The sequence below is a fragment of the Macrotis lagotis genome, chromosome 1 (genome assembly GCF_037893015.1).
Source record: "Macrotis lagotis isolate mMagLag1 chromosome 1, bilby.v1.9.chrom.fasta, whole genome shotgun sequence".
NCBI classification, from domain to species: domain Eukaryota; kingdom Metazoa; phylum Chordata; class Mammalia; order Peramelemorphia; family Peramelidae; genus Macrotis; species Macrotis lagotis.
Window position 1 is genome coordinate 277,106,235 of NC_133658.1, and position 19,521 is coordinate 277,125,755.

At 44.5% G+C, this 19,521-nt stretch overlaps 1 protein-coding gene across 2 annotated transcripts in view; it reads left to right on the forward strand.

The window, feature by feature from the left end:
- The window catches only part of GRIN1 (glutamate ionotropic receptor NMDA type subunit 1), a 37,816-nt gene that overhangs the window by 13,829 nt on the left and 4,466 nt on the right, over nt 1–19,521 (forward strand). For both annotated transcript variants that reach the window (XM_074210569.1, XM_074210568.1), the window contains exons 5-20: nt 276–376; nt 5,197–5,318; nt 5,669–5,843; nt 9,788–9,932; nt 10,036–10,119; nt 10,640–10,781; nt 10,923–11,050; nt 11,403–11,567; nt 11,732–11,850; nt 12,053–12,165; nt 12,358–12,506; nt 12,767–12,924; nt 13,351–13,512; nt 13,923–14,032; nt 14,432–14,577; nt 16,472–16,582. In XM_074210569.1, coding sequence (XP_074066670.1) covers nt 276–376; nt 5,197–5,318; nt 5,669–5,843; nt 9,788–9,932; nt 10,036–10,119; nt 10,640–10,781; nt 10,923–11,050; nt 11,403–11,567; nt 11,732–11,850; nt 12,053–12,165; nt 12,358–12,506; nt 12,767–12,924; nt 13,351–13,512; nt 13,923–14,032; nt 14,432–14,577; nt 16,472–16,582 — 2,130 coding nt within the window. The remainder of the gene's footprint in view (nt 1–275; nt 377–5,196; nt 5,319–5,668; nt 5,844–9,787; nt 9,933–10,035; nt 10,120–10,639; nt 10,782–10,922; nt 11,051–11,402; nt 11,568–11,731; nt 11,851–12,052; nt 12,166–12,357; nt 12,507–12,766; nt 12,925–13,350; nt 13,513–13,922; nt 14,033–14,431; nt 14,578–16,471; nt 16,583–19,521) is intronic.

The window sequence follows — 19,521 nt, forward strand, 5'->3', positions numbered from 1 at the left end:
GAGAGGGAGAACGAAAAAGAGAGCGAGAGAGAGAAAGAGAGAGAGAGAGAGAGAGAGAGAGAGAGAGAGAGAGCGAGAGAGAGCGCAAAAGTGAGGGAGCCGAGGAAAGAGAAAGAACTGAGAAGGAAAAGGAGAGGAAATAAAGAAGGAAACGGCACCAGTCTTAGTTAACCTGAATTGCCGTTTGGGGTTTACTGGTGGCTGCGGCCCCATTGCGCCGGAGAGGCGTCTGATCGGACCTGGCAGCCCCCTAACACTCCGGTTCATAACCACAGGCAGAGAAGGTGCTGCAGTTTGAACCTGGGACCAAGAACGTGACAGCATTATTGAAGGAGGCACAAGAGCTGGAGGCGCGAGTCATCATCCTCTCAGCCAGGTAAGTCAGAAAGTCGGCTTACTTTCTCCTCCGAATCTCCACCCATCCTGAGGCTTCGGGGATTTATTCCTGTTTTGATCTAAATCCTTCTAACATAAAGCTTTTCATGTCTATCCAGTCCCCTGTATAGCCCTCATTCTGCCCCATCCCCCAACTCACACACACACACACACACACACACACACACACACACACACACAGAAACACACCCCTTCATGCCACAAAGTTCCTAGAGAAAGTAATAGAATAATTCCAACTTTTACAAAGTCTTTGTCAGGGTTTTACAAATTGAGACACCATGGAATTTATAAGTCTGAATTGTAACTGACTATATTTATAGAATATCTATATAGTTCCCAGAGACTTGAAAAAAGTATTCTTTCCTCAACAGTCCTGTGGTAGAGTAAGTATAACTATTATTCTCATTTCATACAAGAGGAAATCAAAGCTCACAAAGATTAAGTGACTCATCCAAGGGCACATAAAGAGAAAGTATCTTTGAGTCAGTATTCAAATCAAAGTGTCTTGACTCTAAATCCAACACTTTTTCTAATAAATAAATGCTTTACTTAAAAAGATAGTATTTACACAATACATCCAATTAAATGTGCTTAATTATTATGTTTAAATTCATTATTTTTAAGACTAAAAATCATCATTAACCACTTCCTCTTCTAAGTCCCTACCAGAATTCATACATGGTCCTCATATACAGTTCAAGCTGATCTGTCAAGTCCTTAGTTGTTTTGGAGATAAACTCCTCCCCCCATACACACAAAAAAGTAGGGACATCTACTGTCAAAGGAGAAACATAAGTAGTGGGGTACTCTGAAGATTGGTCTTATTTTTCATTTCTTGTAAATTTACTAGAAGAGGAAATTATGGTGATATTTCATAGAGGTGGCACAATAGATAGAGCACTGACCTTGAGTCAGGAGGATGGGAGTTCAAATCCAACCCCAAACACTTGATACTTACTAGCTGTGTGACCTTGAGCAACCCTGATTGTCTGGCATCCAGGGCCATCTCCAGTTGTCCTGATTCATATCTGGTCACTGGACCCAGACAGTTCCAGAGGAGAAAGTGAATCTTAGCAGAGCACATTCCTCACTCAAATCCAATTAGCTTGTTTGTCTTGGTATCACCTCCCTAATGTCATGATCTTCTTCAGGAATGTAGGACAAACATCATTATTGGTCAGAGCTGGAATGAGTCTTTTAAAAGCAATGCCAGAATTTGGCAGATGAAGAAATTCACCTTTAAAAAAGGGAAATAGTCCTTTCAAGATGGTGATGAAAGACCAGGATTTCTTACTTGATTCCTCATTGAATATTCTTGCCTCTTGCATACCAAGATCAATTGCACTAGTCTCTGTGATGGGATTCCAGGTGTGAAGGGGCTTAAGTATTCAAAGCTGACTGACCCTTGTTCTTTTCTTCCTGGCCTCCCATAATCTCAGACCTTGATCTAATTCTCCATCCCTCCCCTAGATTCTAGAATATGTCTAGCCACCACTCATGCCTTCTGCATGAGATGTCAGAAAAGTAAACCATGAATTTCAATGTGGGCTGAAGTCTTCCTTTGCAAAACATTGGGGAAGTGTGTGGTAGTGGCAAGGAATAGATCACCCAAACACATTTGTCTATTGGCAGACCCTGAGCTCTGGGGAAAGGGAGGGAGCAAGGATGAAAAGGTCATTATTGTAGATCATTCTTTGAAGATGTAGATCTTGTGTGTGACTGTGGCTATGTAGACCTTCACAACATTAGGTAACACTGGGAAGCTGGAAATTAAAACAGAAAACTTTTGTCTTTGCCTACTAAATAATCTTCATCTATGCCTGTAGAGCTGTAGATAGATCTGGCCATTACCCTTCTAGACAAATACAACAGAATAGGGAAAGGTCTGAGAAAGATGACAATTATGACCCAAGAAAAGATACTTGGGTAAAGGGAAGGGTGGCAATAAAAAATAACTTGAGCTGGGGTTCTAGCAAGAGAAAATAAGGAATGATGGATAAGATGATGACACAGTCTCTAGGAAAGCTGAAGGAGGATGGGAAAAGATGGCACAGATGACACAAATGCCTGTTACCAGAGAAAGAATATGGAAAGATGTTTTTTGGGGAAAATTTTTTATGTTCCACATTGAGAAATAAATAAGCATGTGGTATTACAAATTTAAACAATTCATTCTGGGTAGATGGTTGGGGAAATGTATTCAGGACATGCTTTTAGATTTAATTTGCATTATTAACACTTTTCTTCATCACTTTCTTAAGTCTAGATAATCAACCAGACAATAAGTAAAGTCTTGATTTACAGCATTTGCTAGAAGTAAACTTAGGAACTCATTGCCCTAAGATCATAGAATCCAAGAATTTAGAGTTCAATACACTCTTAGTTTAACCCCTTCATCAATACAGCTTCATTGTCATAAATAGAAGAATAATAGCTCAGGTGTCAGAGGAATAACTTTGCTGGTTACAGGCTATGTAAGTTTGACCAAGACACTTCCTGTCCCTGGAACTCAAATTCTGGAAGTACATCATGAGGGCCTGAATCAGACGATCTCTAGGGCTCCTTCTAGCTCTATATTTCATGACATTAATGTAAATGAGGAAAATGAGGTCCAGAAAAGACAAAATGGTTTGCCTTAGCACAGGCTGGTAATATAGATTCAGAAAAGATTTCAGTATATTCGAAATCCTAATGACATAAGTCTGACTTTTTCATGAAATTTTCATGAAATCTTTTTTCTATGCAACAATATCATTAAGATTGGGGGTTTATGGGGTGGCTACATGGCACAGTGGATAGAGCACCTACCCTGGAGTCAGGAGTACCTGAGTTCAAATTCGGCCTTAGACATTTAATAATTACCTTGGATACACTTAACCCTGTTTGTCTTGCAAAAATCTAAAAAAAAAAAATTGGGTTTTTTAAGAACATTCAAATAATGATCTAAATCCTACTCTGCAAAGGGAAGTGAGGCACACTAATATGACTGTTTGCCCGAGTTATCACTTCCTCATGCCTCCCTAGACCTACCTTTGGTCTATGAGTATGGGCCTAAGGGACTGCTAACTTATAAGTTTTTATGCCATTATTCCTATATTATCCTTCCATACTCATGTCAATTTTTAGTTTGAAAAGGTGTTAGGAAAGATCTCCTAACAGTGCCCTTACCTTTCTCTTATGTCTCTTTCCTACTGTATGAAAAACTCCAAGGTCCTCCTAGCACACTCCACCCTAGTGTGGACATGCTTCTTCACACACACACACACACACACACACACACACACACACACACACTACATTTTCCATTCTGTCCATACCCCCATGTCTAGGATGCCCCTAATCTACCCTGGTTATACCCCCCCCCATCCCAAACCTTCCATGCTTCCTGGATTTGGGACAGCTGCCTGGAATCTATGACATTGTTAATATATTCTACCTCTGTCCTGTGACTTGAGTCTGTCCTGTCTGCCCAGCAAGAATTCAGTGCAGGGACTACGTTTCATGTTTCTTTTACCTTTTGCTTTGTCAAATATATGCCTGTGGACACATGCACACACATTCAATGCCTTCCATGGTGCCAGCCATATGGTAGGCACTCAGTAATGTCTCTTGACCGTCTTAGAAAGTCTGGCAAAGGAGGGACCATCAAGGGTACCATGAATCTATCTCTAACTCTATTTCTGTTCTTACTAAATTCTCTAAAACTTAATGGTCTAGTTGTTCAAATGGTTCTCTTTAAATGAGAGTAATGGAATGGGATCTTTTGTCAAGAGAATCTGTTAGCCCTGTGCAACATTCAACACACTTTCATGTGATGAAAACCCTCCTTGAGACAGAATTCTTTCATAAAAGACAATCGTACTTCTGAATAGAAGGTTTAACTAAAGCTAGAGAGAGAGAGAGAGAGAGAGAGAGAGAGAGAGAGAGAGAGATCTGTCAATTGTTCTTTCCTTGGGAAACTTAGGGAAGTTCCTGAGAACCTCACTGGTTCTAGGGAGTTTGACTTTTATCTGAAGTGAGAAAAATAGAGGGAGCGTGTATGAATATATGTGTGTGTGTGTGTGTGTGTGTGTGTGTGTGTGTGTGTGTGTGTGTATGTTGGGAATAGGGGTGGGGTAGAAAATGGTGAGTAGGAAAGACACCAAAAGAAGCACGTTGAGGGGCTGTAATAGGGACACAATAAAAGGCAGTTAGTGTAAAACAATGTTCTGGATAATATATATATATATATATATATATATATGTATATATATGTCTATACACACAAATATGTCTATGTGTGTGTGTGTATATGTATATATATATATATATATATATATATATATATATATATATATATATGATGTATACATGTGGTATGCTTTAAGGTTCATGAAGCACTTTCCTCCCAAAATTTTTATGAGATAGACAAGTATCATAAACTCCATTTTATAGAAAAGAAAACTTAATCTGAGAAAATGAATGATTGTTCATGGTCATATAGCAAATAAATGTTAGAACTTAGAATTAAACCTAGGTTTCAAACTAAATATCTAATTTTCTTTCTACTGCATCAGGAATCTTTTGTCTCTAAAGGGATCCTTATAATTCAGATCCAGGGAATAGTATTGTTGTAAGGATAAAAATAAAAAATATCTATGAAAGTTATTTTAAAATATTAAATACCACCCTTTTGTCTAGTTTCCCAATTGCAATGTTGCTGGCATAATTTAGGTCAGAGAAATGGAGGTAGGACTTGAGGAAGGGTCTGAGGGGGAGGGAGGAACCCTGGCTCTTGTCACCCCCACATCTGTCCTGCAGCGAGGATGATGCTGCCACTGTGTACCGGGCAGCCGCAATGCTGAACATGACAGGCTCTGGGTACGTGTGGCTTGTAGGCGAGCGGGAGATCTCAGGGAATGCACTACGCTACGCCCCAGATGGTATGTACCAAGGAATGTTACCCAAAGGATCTGTCTGGGGTGGAAGAGATTGGCTCCTCAATGGTTACTATTAAAATGGGCAGTAGAGACATTGGGGTGACCTGGGCCATCAGTCCAGGTTTCCAGCCCTGCTCAGGGCTCTGGACAGTTACCAATTTGGGGTCCTCTCGGGGTCAAGGGGTAAACTTGCTTGGATTCAAATAAAAGATGTTTTTCATTTTAAAAATTTACTTTCAGTTAATCAGATTTAAAAAAGAAAAAGTCACAATTCAACAAAAAAAAAATTTGCTTGGGATGGGTAAGAAATTTCTAGGTCTATCGGTCACATTTTTTTACATGGACTTTCCCAGGTATCATTGGACTCCAGCTGATTAATGGAAAAAATGAATCTGCACACATCAGCGATGCTGTGGGTGTGGTAGCCCAAGCTGTGCATGAGCTTTTCGAAAAAGAGAACATCACAGATCCTCCCCGTGGCTGTGTTGGCAATACTAACATCTGGAAGACTGGGCCTCTCTTCAAAAGGTAAGTGGAAATATCTTTACCAAGAAAACCCTAAATGGAGTCACAAAGAGTTGAATGCAACTAAAACGACTGGGCAACAACAAGCCCACATTTCCCTATATTGTTTACAAGAATGTCCTGAGACTTTGTTAGATACTTTATTGAAACCTAACCAAACTACACCTATTACATTTTCTTGATCTACTAGTCAGTAAACCCTATTGTTCTGATTGAGACCAGTCCTTGAAGTCCCAAATAGAAATGAACTGTGAAAGCAATATGGTACAGAGAGGTGAAAAATTGGAATAAGAAAAGAAGTCCTGGGATTCTCACCTTGGTTTTATCACTAATCAATTTAGTGATTATTAAAAATAAATCACATAGAATCCCCTAAACCTTAGTTTGTTCATTTGTAAAATGGAAATAAGGATGTCAATGCAACATTTAGTAAATATATATATACAATAACCTCATGACTGTTGTGAGGATCAAATGAAAAAAAAAGTAAGTGGAAGAGTGAAGACAAGGAGAGGATGGCATATTGGCAGAGCCACATCTGATTCAGAGCCCCTGACACTTCCTCACCTAACAAACTAATAACAGTCCTTTTTTCTCCTTTCTGAAGTTCTTTTCAGTTTACAATATAAATACTTTCCTACACAGCCCTTCAAGATATATAGCATAAGAATTATTGACCCCCCCATACTATAGTTGAGGCTCCTAGAAATTAAGTGGCATGCCCATGGTCATATGATCAATGTCAGAGGCAGGAATCAAAATTGACTGTAAATCCAGAACTTTGTCCTCTGCCACTCTAAACATCACCATCACTGTCTCCATTATCACCACTGTCTTGTCATCATCACCACCAAAATCAAAAGAATATCATGGGTTGGTAGAATTTGGTGCCAGTATCCCCCCCCAAACATCTTCATAATCACTATCATATATATGGCCATCACTACCACCTCACACTCATGCACTCAACATGTTCACCATTTTGGTACAGGTTTTGTTGTTCAGTCATTTCAGTCATGCCCAACTTTTTATAGCCCTATAACGGCAAAAATATTGGAATGGTTCTCCAGCTCATTTTATAGAGTAGGTAACCAGAGTTAAGTGACTTGCCCAGTGTCACCCAGCTATTAACTGTCTGAGGCAGATTTGAACTCAGGAACATGAGGATTTACTAACTCCAGTCTCCGTGCTCTATCTACTCACCCCCTAGCCACCCCACTGAAACAGGTTAAAGAACACTGACTTTGGACCCAGAGGACTTGAACTTAATTACTATCTTTATGATCAGCTTCATTTAATTTATTTGTAAAATGAAGGGATTGGGATCTCTTACCATTCTTTTTTTTATCTTATCATTCTTAATCTATGATCATTATGCTCATGGTCAATATCATTATTACCATCACCATCATTTTCATCATCATTCTCCCTGAGTCACTGATCTAATGTTGGAAAAGTCCATCTCACCCAACTTTCTTATTTTACATAGGAGGAAATTAAAACTAAGACATAAGTGGTTAGAGACAGGATTTGAACTCATAATTTCTGCCTCCAGAGCCAATGAGCCCTCCAACTCTCTGTCTTCCTCCCTTGTTCTCTTTTTCTGTCTCTTTCTCTCCCTCCCTCACTATTTCTTCTCTTTCTCTCCACTGTACCATAGTCTTTTTTTTTAGGTTTTTTTTGCAAGGCAAATGGGGTTAAGTGGCTTGCCCAAGGCCACACAGGTAGGTAATTATTAAGTGTCTGAGACTGGATTTGAACCCAGGTACTCCTGACTCCAGGGCCGGTGCCTTATCCACTGTGCCACCTAGCCACCCCTAATAGTCTTTTTCATAATCATCACTTTCACCTTTATTATCACTAGCTCCATGATCTTCATCATCACAGTCATATTTCAAACAACACAATCTTCACTATCTTTCCCTCTGACTTCCAACATCATCGCCACCAGAAAATTTCCTTCAGTTGCCTGGAAAATATGCTAGACCTCAAGAGAAGAAATGCATGGTGATTGTATTTCTACCTCCTTATAAAGGCTGAAACCTTATGCAAGAAAATTGGGAACTAGTGTTCCATAGTTCTCTGAGGATATACTGAAAATATTAAGACTATTCTGGGAATATTCTGGGAAAAGAGAATAGGATTAATGTCCAAAAAATCTTTAAGGTAAGGGGCAACCAAGTGGTATAATGAATAGAGCACCAGTCCTGGAAACAGGAGGACATGAGCTCAAATCTGGACTCACACACTTAATAAATTCCTAGCTGTGTGGCCTTGGGCAAGCCACTTAACCCCATTGTCTTGAAATAAAAAACAAAAAAAATTTTTTAGGTGGAAAGAGTAGTCTTAATTTAAAGAGTAGTCTTCACTAGATCCCAGAAACTACAACTGCAAGGATTCCTGTGAGAAATTTCCAGCAGAGGTTGGGAACAGGTTCCAAAGGGGATTTCATTGAATTCTTAAGCCTATGGAAAACTATAAAGGGAGTTCAGGTATTTGGGGACATTCCTGACCTTGTGGTGACACAAGAAGAGATTGTCACAGCTTCTCCCAAATTGAACCCCATTGGGACAGCTAGGTGGTTCAGGGATTAGAGAACTGGTATTGAAGTCAAGAGAACCTGAGTTCAAATACAGTCTCAGACATTTGACATTTACTGGGCAAGTCACTCAACCCCAATTGCCTCACCAAAAGAAACAACAACAACAACAACCAAAAAAAAAAGAACTAAATTGGCCACTGAAGTTGACCTTTGTTCAAGTCTTCATTTTGCCACTTACCAACTATGTGACTTTGGGCAAATTATTTAACTTCTCTGGACCTCAGTTTTCTTATGTACAAAATGAGGTGACTGGTTTAAACAACCCAAGGTCATTTCCAAATCTAAATCTATGAAACTCATCAGAAACAGAAACAGAATATCTCTTTTACTTTATGTTTCTTCTTTAAGGATATGATTTCTCTCTCATCACACTCAATTTGGATCAATGTACAACAAGGAAACCATGTAAAGACTGACAAATTGCTTTCTGTGAGGGGGGAGTGAGATTGGGGGAAAAAATTGTAAAACTCAAAATAAATAAAATCTTTAATTAAAAATTTAAAAAACAGAAACAGAAACCAGAACAGAGAGCCAATGGGTCCACTCTAGGTATATGGTTGACTGGACAGAACAGGCTTTTCCCTCCCTGAGAATAGGGGAATTAAAAATGGAGATGCCATCACAAATACACATATGGACACAAATATAAAGGTACAGTTATTTCTTCCATATCTTAACTTTCCCCATTGTTGATATATTGCAGATCAGCAAAAGAAATATAACAGGAATTTTTGGGGAGTTTTGTGAAAGCTGCAGATGACATGCAAAGACTGGTAGATATCACAGAAAAAATTTAAAAACTCAGAAATGCATAAAATATATGTATAGTATTATAGAATATCAAATCAGATTTTATAAGTTACTATAAAGGCGCAGCTAGGTAGTGCAGTGAATAGAGCATGGGCACTGGAGTCAGGAGAACCTGAGTTTAAAACCCACCTCACTTATTGTGTGACCCTGGGCAAGTCCTTAACCCCAATTACCCTCCCTATAAAAGGAAAAAAATAGATTTTTCTGGTACAAAGAAAGGGCCAAAAAGTTTTACATAAATTTTCCATGTCATGAGAGCATCGCATCCCTAAATCCAGAGATATAGAAGGGATAATTATATACTCATCACTCACTTGGGGTTTTATGACACTTATTCAAAGCTAATTTAGCCTGGAATGATGAATGGGAAAAAGGCATGGCTTAGAATTTTGGCTGGTGAGTTCCAAGTCCTCTCAGTTACTCTAGATAGTATGGAGATGAAGTGGAAGTCAAAGCATTCAGTGCCAGGAAAAGGATTGGGAGAAAATCTCCCCAAACTATCAATCAATCTCCTTCATTCTTCCCTGTTTCTCAGGGTACTGATGTCTTCTAAGTACTCAGAAGGTGTGACTGGCAGAGTGGAATTCAATGAGGATGGCGACAGGAAGTTTGCCAACTACAGCATCATGAACCTGCAGAACCGAAAACTGGTGCAAGTAGGGATTTTCAATGGGAGTCACGTAAGTAGGCCCCTAATAGTGTTGAGAAACTTAGACTGAGGGTCCAGGGATTATGGCTAGGGCCTCTCTTGGCTTCCCTTCATGCAACCTTCCCACTTTTCAGGTCCTACCCAATGACCGTAAGATCATTTGGCCAGGGGGAGAGACTGAGAAGCCTGAAGGATATGAAATGTCAACCAGACTAAAGGTGAGACAGACATAGAAAAGTTATGAAGATAGGCAAGAGAATTGATCCCACTTCCTCAATCAGTGAGGTGTGACAACCAGACAGATTATTCAGGAAAGGGGCTAAGATAATAGAGAGTTGAAGAGACAGGAAGGCTGGGAGGGACAATGAAATGAGTCAAGTGGAGAGACAGAAAGATAGAGAAGCAGAGACAGATTAGAAGGGAGAGCTGGAGAGATCCTAATAGAAAGGTACTAGGGGCAGTTAGGTGGCACAGCTGATAGAGCACTGGACCTGGAGTCAGGAGTACCTGGGTTCAAATCCAGTCTCAGACACTTAATAATTACCTAGCTGTGTGGCCTTGGGCAAGCCACTTAACCCCATTTGCCTTGCCAAAAAAAAAAAAAACAACCTTAAAAAAAAAAAAAGAATTCCTCTACTAACAGATAGGTAGGGAAGGATGGTTATCAGGGAAGGGAAGAGAGATTTTCTAGGGAACCCAAGGATACATTAACTAAGTTTTTCCTCCTCCTCACCCCAGATCGTCACTATCCACCAGGAGCCCTTTGTGTATGTGAAACCAGCTCTAGATGGTGAAACCTGTAATGAAGATCTCACAATCAATGGAGAGAAAATAAAGAAGGTCACCTGTACAGGCCCAAACGACACCCATCCAGGTGCTGGTGAGTCTAGCCTGGGGTGGGGGGAGGGATCAGAAAGGGAAGTACCTGCTTGTGGTGGATAGCAGAAAAAGTCATGTGGGCTAGGGTACATGGTGGACATAATCATCTTCTCTTGGAATTCCTCCTCCCCACCCCCCCCAGTCCGCCACACTATACTCCAGTGCTGCTATGGTTTCTGCATTGACCTGCTCATCGACCTGGCCAAAACAATGAATTTCACCTATGAGGTCCATCTGGTGGCTGATGGCAAGTTTGGCACTCAGGAGCGGGTATGTGGACAAAAGGGCTAAGGGAGTGAAATAGGGAGGCCAGGCTTTGGTATCTGGGGAATTGGAGGTGGCTAGGAAAATTAAGAAATAAAGTAGGTGAAGTGGGCTCAGAACAGAGGGCCTAGGAGGGGAGGAAAATTAGAGTAAGGACCTAAGAAAAGAAAGAATGAGGGAACCAGGCCTCAAGGCAGGTAACCTTGAGGGACCTGGGGGACTGAGGATAAAAAACTACAAAATGATGACGAACTGCGATCTGGGGCTAAAGGATTAATCCAGTATGAAGATGGAAGAGTTAAGAATCAGTCTAGGACTGGATCTGCTGGGACTTCAAAGTCCATGTCCCCCTCCCCAGGTAAACAATAGCAACAAGAAGGAGTGGAATGGGATGATGGGGGAGCTATTGAGTGGCCAGGCAGACATGATCGTGGCTCCACTGACCATCAATAATGAGCGGGCCCAGTACATCGAGTTCTCCAAGCCCTTCAAGTATCAGGGACTGACCATCCTGGTGAAGAAGGTCAGTTGGAGACTGGGGAAGGGGCCTGGGAAACTGACATCCCTGGGAAGGGTCAGGGTACCCCCAGGCAGTTGGGTAGGATGTATAAGAAGTAAAGGGAGGGAGGAGAGGCCTGTTCTGGCCTGTAGAGATGCTGCCTCATGCTCTCTTCTCCTCCCTCCCAGGAAATCCCTCGGAGTACCCTAGACTCATTCATGCAGCCCTTCCAGAGCACATTGTGGCTGCTGGTCGGACTCTCTGTGCATGTTGTGGCTGTCATGCTCTATCTGCTGGATCGGTTTAGGTGAGAGTGGGACGTGCCCGACCCCTGTCCTCACCTCACTCAACTTTTCAGTATTTCCCTTTCCCCCAGGACCTGAAAAAAAGAGTTCTAGGGAAGGGAAAGAGATAAGAGCCACGGGAGGAAGGGAAGAAGATGATTGGGGGAGGGGGGATGGGGCTGGCCCTGAAAGCTGATGCTGCCCCTCTCCTCCTGTCCCCCTCAGTCCCTTCGGTAGGTTCAAAGTGAATAGTGAGGAAGAAGAAGAAGATGCACTGACCCTCTCCTCAGCTATGTGGTTCTCCTGGGGTGTCCTGCTCAACTCTGGGATTGGGGAAGGTAAGGACTACCAGAGTACTCCTTAACCCCACTGTCCAGCTTCTCAGACCCACACATGAGCTCTCTAGTCTCAGTATCCCTACATCACCCTCTTGGAGGGTCCTCCCACCCCAAGTCTTCTAAATCATATATTCACCTCTCAGACTCAACGACCAAACTGAGGAGGCAAATACCACCATGTTTATCCCTCAGGTGCCCCCCGAAGTTTTTCAGCCCGGATCCTGGGGATGGTTTGGGCTGGTTTTGCCATGATCATCGTTGCCTCCTACACTGCCAACTTGGCAGCCTTCCTGGTGTTGGATCGACCAGAAGAGCGCATCACAGGCATCAACGACCCTCGAGTGAGGACCCAGGCCTAGCTGGGCAGGACTAAAGCGCTGTGATTCCTGGACCAGAGCCTCTGGAAGAGGGAATACAGGGTTGGGGCCTAGGGCTGGGGCCAGGAGATAGCTGGATAGAGATAGGGTCTAGCTAATGGTGAGAATCACATGGAGATCCAGGAGGGATCTGGGGGCAGTCACTGTGGGTAACATTCTGGGGTGGGAAGAAGGGGCAGAGGTTCACAGACTGCTTCTCTGACACCTCTCCTACTGATCCCTAGCTACGGAACCCCTCAGACAAGTTCATCTATGCCACGGTGAAACAGAGCTCTGTGGATATCTACTTCCGGCGGCAGGTAGAGCTGAGCACCATGTACCGCCATATGGAGAAACACAACTACGAAAGTGCGGCTGAAGCCATCCAGGCTGTGCGGGACAAGTGAGGGCGAGGGACTACATGGGGTCAGGGCTGGAGGTCCTGAAGGGAGGTGGGGAGGCCAGTTAGTGCTGGGACTGAGGCAGAGTCCAGTGGGTTTAGCAAAGAAAAAGACCAGATAGCAGCAGTAGCCAAAGGCACCAGGAGAAGGGTACAAATCACTTGAGTGGGAATCCTGACTCTAATGAGAATTCCTCCTGCCACCTTATACCATTCTTCTAATATCCCTGGGCCATGGTTTCCTCAAAGGAGGGGGTTGTACTAGATGGCTTCTGAGGTCCCTCCCAGCTCCAAATCTGAGATCTTTCCTCACTGCCCCTGACCTGATCCCTGCAGCCTCTAGATGTATTACAGGGTCCAAGGGGAACAGGGTCCAGGAGATGGGACTGCCTTACCTGGATCCCCATTACCCTGCTCCTGTGCCTCCAGCAAGCTCCACGCCTTCATCTGGGATTCTGCAGTGCTAGAGTTTGAGGCCTCCCAGAAGTGTGACCTGGTGACTACAGGAGAACTTTTCTTCCGCTCTGGCTTCGGCATTGGCATGCGCAAAGACAGTCCCTGGAAGCAGAATGTCTCCCTGGCCATCCTCAAGTCTGTACCCCACTGATTGGGAAAGCCCCACCCCTAATGTCCCCAGCCCTGGAGACACCCACAGATATGTCCTGCCCATGTGGTCCCCAACCAAGCATCTCCCGACTCCTTTAAAGCCCTGCCCCTTACATTTAAAAACAAAAAACTCCCTAGACACCGTCAGCGCTTCTGGCCCTTTTTCCTCATCTCTTCAGCCCTCACTCTGTGGCCAGATTCATCTCTGTCTCTGCCCTCCCTGTGCTGCTCCTTTCCTTACTCAGTATATCTCTCTCCACCTCTTCCTTTCTCCCTAACTTTTCCTCTCTCTGTCTCTTTCTCTCTTCTCCACATCTCCTCTTCATTTCTCATCCTTTTCCATGTCTCTGGTCCTACATCTGAAATGCACTGGTTTCCACACCATTTTCCTCCAGGTCCCATGAAAATGGCTTCATGGAAGATTTAGACAAGACTTGGGTTCGATACCAGGAGTGTGACTCCCGGAGCAATGCTCCAGCGACTCTCACCTTTGAGAACATGGCTGGTGGGTGCCCCCTCTCTTTTCCTCTCCCCACCAAAGACAGAAGTCTCTGCAAAATCTCATATCTGGCCTTTTGTGACCATGAAGGGGCTAATCTCTGAGACGAGGGGTTACCCTGGATGGTGCTGGAATATAGCCATGAGTTGGTCATTCAATATGAATTTATTAAACACCTATGGTAAGAGCTGAGTTTACAAAGAAAGATGAAAGAGTCCTTGCCCTCAAGGAACTCACAATCTAATAGGGAAGAAAATAAAGTAACTTCATAGAGGATTTATTTCCAGTTTGAGGATGACCCTGGAAGGACTTCCCAGTGGACAAGGACAGGGTGGGGGAGGGAATCGGGAGGGAGGAATGGATCTGGCCTCTGAGTCCACAGTAACTGGCTGTGGGCACTTGTAGGAGTATTTATGTTGGTGGCTGGTGGGATTGTGGCCGGAATCTTCCTGATCTTCATCGAGATCGCCTACAAAAGACACAAAGATGCCCGAAGGAAGCAGATGCAGTTGGCCTTTGCAGCTGTGAACGTGTGGAGGAAAAACCTACAGGTAGGCCAGCGGGGCAAGCGGCTCTGTATCTGTAACCCAGCGCCCTTCCCCAGGGCCTGGGCCGGTGGTCCCCGGTTCCCTGGGTACTCCTGCCTGGGGCCCATCCTTGCTCTCAGCTCCTAGGTCTTCCTGACCCTGCTGTTGTTCTCCCACCCTGGGCTGTAATTCACCCCACCCCCACCCCCTCCTATTGTCCTGGTCTATGCTGGAGCCCAGGAATGATACCGCCGATGGTGAGTGGTGCCCAGAGAGAGCAGTCCTGGAGGGCTGCCTGAAGGAGTGGCTGGCGATATATCCCTGGGATGGATTCTCCAATCCAGCTCTGTTACCACCGGTGCGGTGTGGTCATCTCTCAGATACCCATTTTACACCAAAGGAAAATGAGGACCAGAAGGAGGCAGAGACCTCTTTGAATCCAGAGCCCGAGTCCTGGCTTTGGCTCTCTGTCTCGTTCCTTCTTGGGAATCACTTTCTACCTCTCTCTCACGTTCCTTGGGGTTAACCCTTTCCCTGCGGTGTCCATTGCTCAGTGATCTCCGCCCCACCACACTGTGCTCTGCTCCGCCCAGGATGTCCGAGGCTGTTTCTGTGTCTTTAGGAACCCGCCAGCGCGCAGGGAAACGGTTTGACTTAGAACCAGCGCAGAGAGCGGGGTTGTAAAAAGTGCGGTAGCCCTGGCTGGGGCCTGGGTTCGGGCTGTGGTGGAGGGCAGGTGCCCGCTGGGTGGCAGGCAGCCCAGGGTAAGGAACCAGCCCACACTTGGAGAGGACTGAGATTGTTGGACTCGGATCCCCGATGGCTAAAGATACGTTTGTCTCGTTTTCTTCTCTTCCTCCCCCAAGCAAGGGCCCAGCCCCAGGGATTCTGGGCTGGGGTATCCCTCCTCCACGCACACGCACTTATTCCCTTGTCGGTCTCTTCCTAGAGACCTGGGAAGGGGGAGGCTGGAGGCATTAAAACCCTTGGAGTTCCTGTGGAAACAAAGGCAGCCTGTGCTCCAGGGGATGATGCTGTTAGGGAGAAAGGGGACTTTGTTGGAACACAACGAGGGAGGGAAGGGCTGGGCTAACGCTCAAGCCGGGGAAGGGATGCCCCTCCACCCCACTCCCCCTCCCTCATCCCCCTTATCCTGATCTTGTTGCTGGTGCCTAGGACAGCTGCTGATGCTTGTCCCTCGGGGGAATGGGACTCTCTTACTGTTGGGACTGAGCACCTGGGGAGACCCATCCCATCCCACCTGGCCTGGGAGAACCAGGGCCGAATGTTGGACAAGACAACTCCATCTGTCTTTCTCTCCAACTCCATCACAACCTCTTGGTGACATTACACCTTGCCTTTGGCTGGATTTTCCTTTCTTAGTTTCTTTTTTTCTCTTTCTCTCTCCTTTTTTTTTTTTTTTTTTTTTTGGTTTTTGTTTTTGTTGACCCCTCATCAGAGGGATTACCTGCTTTGCAGAATGGATGATCACAATTTCGGTGTGTTTTTCCCAGTCCATCTATGGAACCTGTGACCTTGCTGGCAAGGCCCTCCCTCCCATCCTTCTTGAGAACCTGGCCCCCAGGGGAGGCAGGGAGCAGTCTGGGCAAAGCAGGGGCCATTAGGGAGCTGAGATGCACAGGGACCAGGCCCTGAAAAAGAGGAGAGAAAGAGAGAGTGAGAAAGAGAGAGAGAGCCAGGGAAGCACAGGACCCATCTTGTTCTCTCCCCAACACTACAGATAACCAAGTCAGACACACATGGTATAGAAAGAGAGGAAACCTGTCTGTCTGTCTGTTCTGTGCAGAGAAGCAGGACTAAGGACCTGCACAGACATCAGCAGTGACAGCAGCAGGAGGGTAGGGCTAGCAAGGAGCCCACCCTTAGCAATCTAATCACTTATACATATTCATTTTAGGATAGAAAGAGTGGTAGAGCAGAGCCTGACCCTAAAAAGAAAGCCACATTTAGGGCCATCACCTCCACCCTGGCCTCCAGCTTCAAGAGACGTAGGTCCTCCAAAGACACGGTAAGAGGGAGAAGAAAATCTCCAGTCACTCTCTCTGTCTCTGTCTCTTTATCTCTCTCTCTCTCTCTCTCTCTCTCTCTCTCTCTCTCTCTCTCTCTCCCCCCTCCCTCTCCCCTTCTCTCTTTTTTCTCTCTCTTCCCTTCTCTTCCTTTCCTTTCTCTATTTCTTCTCTCACTTTGCTCTTTTTTAAACCTGTATCGTTTTTCTTTACTTCTGTCCTTGTTTCTGTTTTTCTGTCCTGTTTCACTCATCATTTCTTTGTCTCTTATCCCTATCTCCCCATGTATCTCTCTCTGTAAATTTCTGGGCTTCTTTGTATCCCTCTTCCTTTCTCTCTCTCTCTCTCTCTCTCTCTCTCTCTCTCTCTCTCTCTCTCTCTCTCCCCACAGTCCTCTCCCTCTCTCCTTTCATTAGCTTCTGGCTCTTAGGGTCTCTTACCTTTAACCCATTGGCTGTTATCTTTCCCCATTGGCTTTTCTCTGTTGTTTCTCTTTGTGATGCTTTTCTATCATGCTTAAATCTCTATTCTAGAGAATGTTATTCTCAGTTTTCTATTATCTCCATCTCATTTCATTCCTATCTACATATTGAATTATCTTTGTATCAAGAAGGAGAATATGAGTGAAAAGGAAACAAAGAAACATGTTCTATCTCATTGTTCTCTCTCTTGATGTCTGTTTTTCTTTCTCTCCTTACTTTGTCTCTATATTTCCAGTTTCTTCTTTCTTTGTCCTCCAACCCTTTATGTCTTGGTTACCTCTGTGTCTGTGTCTAATTCCATCTCCGTTTTTCCATTTTCTCTCTTTAAATCTGCAGTTTTCATTTTTTTTCTGTCTTCACCTTTCCCTGTCTCTTTTCACACAGGTCTCTCTGTCATAGCTTCTCTCCAAGTCTCTCTCCTCCCACCTCTGTCCCTCTCTGTATCTCTCTCTGTCTCTGTCTCTCTTGGTCTTTCTCTCCCTTTTCCTGCCATCCCATGACTGCCACACACTCATCCTGAAGCTGCCTCATGTTGTCAGTCAGTCAGTCAGTCAGTCAGTCTCAGCGCCTGTCTCTGGGCCTGGCCCAGGGGCCCTGGGGGGCCGGGGATGACCTGCCTCCTAGTCTTCTCATCGATTTGGGAGATTCTACCAACTTTTTATCTTTTCCCCCTTTTTTTCTTGGACTCCTGGTTTCCGCCGGTCCTCTCCTCGATGCCCCACACAGCCCAGAGATCGGGTAGTGTGTGATGACTGTCCCTCCGTGTCCCGTTCCGTCTGTCCTGGTCCTGCCTGGCCCATCCCCGTCACCCCCTCCCAGCGCCTGTCTCACCTGTCTCACCAGAGCCATGCCTGTTGCATCCTCCATGTGGTCTCTGTGTGGGTCGGGGCCCAGGGCTGGGGAGGCCAGAGGCCAGGCTACTGGGGGGACTTGAGCCTTGGGGGAGGGCTGGGCCCTGGGGGCTGCCAATCTGGCTTTCAACTTATACTGGGTCCTACTATTCCTTTCAGAATATTTCTGAGGGATACTCTTAGAGAGTGGGGGGAAGGTTCTAGGTTAGGGAATTCTGGACCCTATATTAAGCCTAGGATCTGGGGTGGGGGACACTCCATCCCAGTCCTGATTCAACACTCCTCAAGGGATACATTTATCCTGGCCTGACCTCAAAGGTGGAGAGTTAGGGTTAGTTGTTAAGATACAAGGCAAGATGGAATTAGGGATAGGGATGCACAAAGACAGCTGGGAGTGTAGGAGTTCAGGCTGAAATTATGAATTCCAAGGTGTATTACTCTATATTTGCATCATATTGAGATTGTTGATTTTTCCAAGCTACTTTCCTGCCCCAGCAATTAGGATCAGGATCATAGAGGTCCTCACCTCTATCCCTTAACTCGACTGAACCACCCTAGTATGTATATGGGAGTTGGAATAAGTGGAATCATCTGAGAAAGCATTCTCTTTTCTTGCCCCTGGACTAAGAAAGAAATCAATACTTCCTAAAGCCTCATATAAGGAACCTTCCCCCACACTGGTGTTCTCTTCTGAAGAGAGAGGTGAAGGTCCTGGGGTCTGGGGAAAGTTGTACTAAGAAAACAGTTCTAGAATGAACCCACCGTTCCTGCTTCCTGAAATATCTAACCCAGAAAAAAAAAAAAGGTTTTTCTCTGCTCTACTGAGCCCATGGAGGACAACAAAATTTTCTGAATGTGGAGACAATCAATCCTAGTGGACCTCTATTTTACAAAGTGATTTCCTGGCAATAGATTCATGAAGGAACCCTGCTTGAAAGATGAGGAAACCAAGTCTATAGGAACATGTGTTTCTGTATATAAGATCTCATAGCTATATGGTAGCAAGAGGCAGAACTTGAACTCAGGTCTTCTGGTCCCAAGTCTATCACTCAAGTTTGACAATAACCTAGAAACTTCAGATACCCAGACAAAAAGATGGCAAAAAGGCATCAGGGCTTCCTAGTTATAGAAAAGGGAGCTTAAAGGTCTCTTGGAGCAGAAAGTCCTGAACCTTAATTCTCTGACCTACCTAGTACAGATTCCTCAGTGGCATTCTGTATCACTCCCCAACTCCTTCCTATGCCTTTCTAAGAATTCCCCTCCTCCATTCTTCTTCATCCCTAAGACCACAGAATTTAGACCCAGAAGGGATTAGAGATCTCCATTTTGCGAGTGGAGAAATTAGGGCCTTTATTTGTCCTAAGACCCACAAATCAAACAATTATGTCTAATATAAATAGCACTTTAAGGTTTGCAAAGTACTTAACATCAAATCTCATTTGATCTTCACTACAACCCTGTAGTATTATTACCTATTATTAGCCCCTTTCTACAGATGAGGGAACTGAGGATGAGAGGATGCCAGTCAGTGCATGTTACAGGACTCGAACCCAGGTCTTCTTGACTCCAAATCCAGTGGTCTGTCCACGGTACCACCTAGCTGTCTGG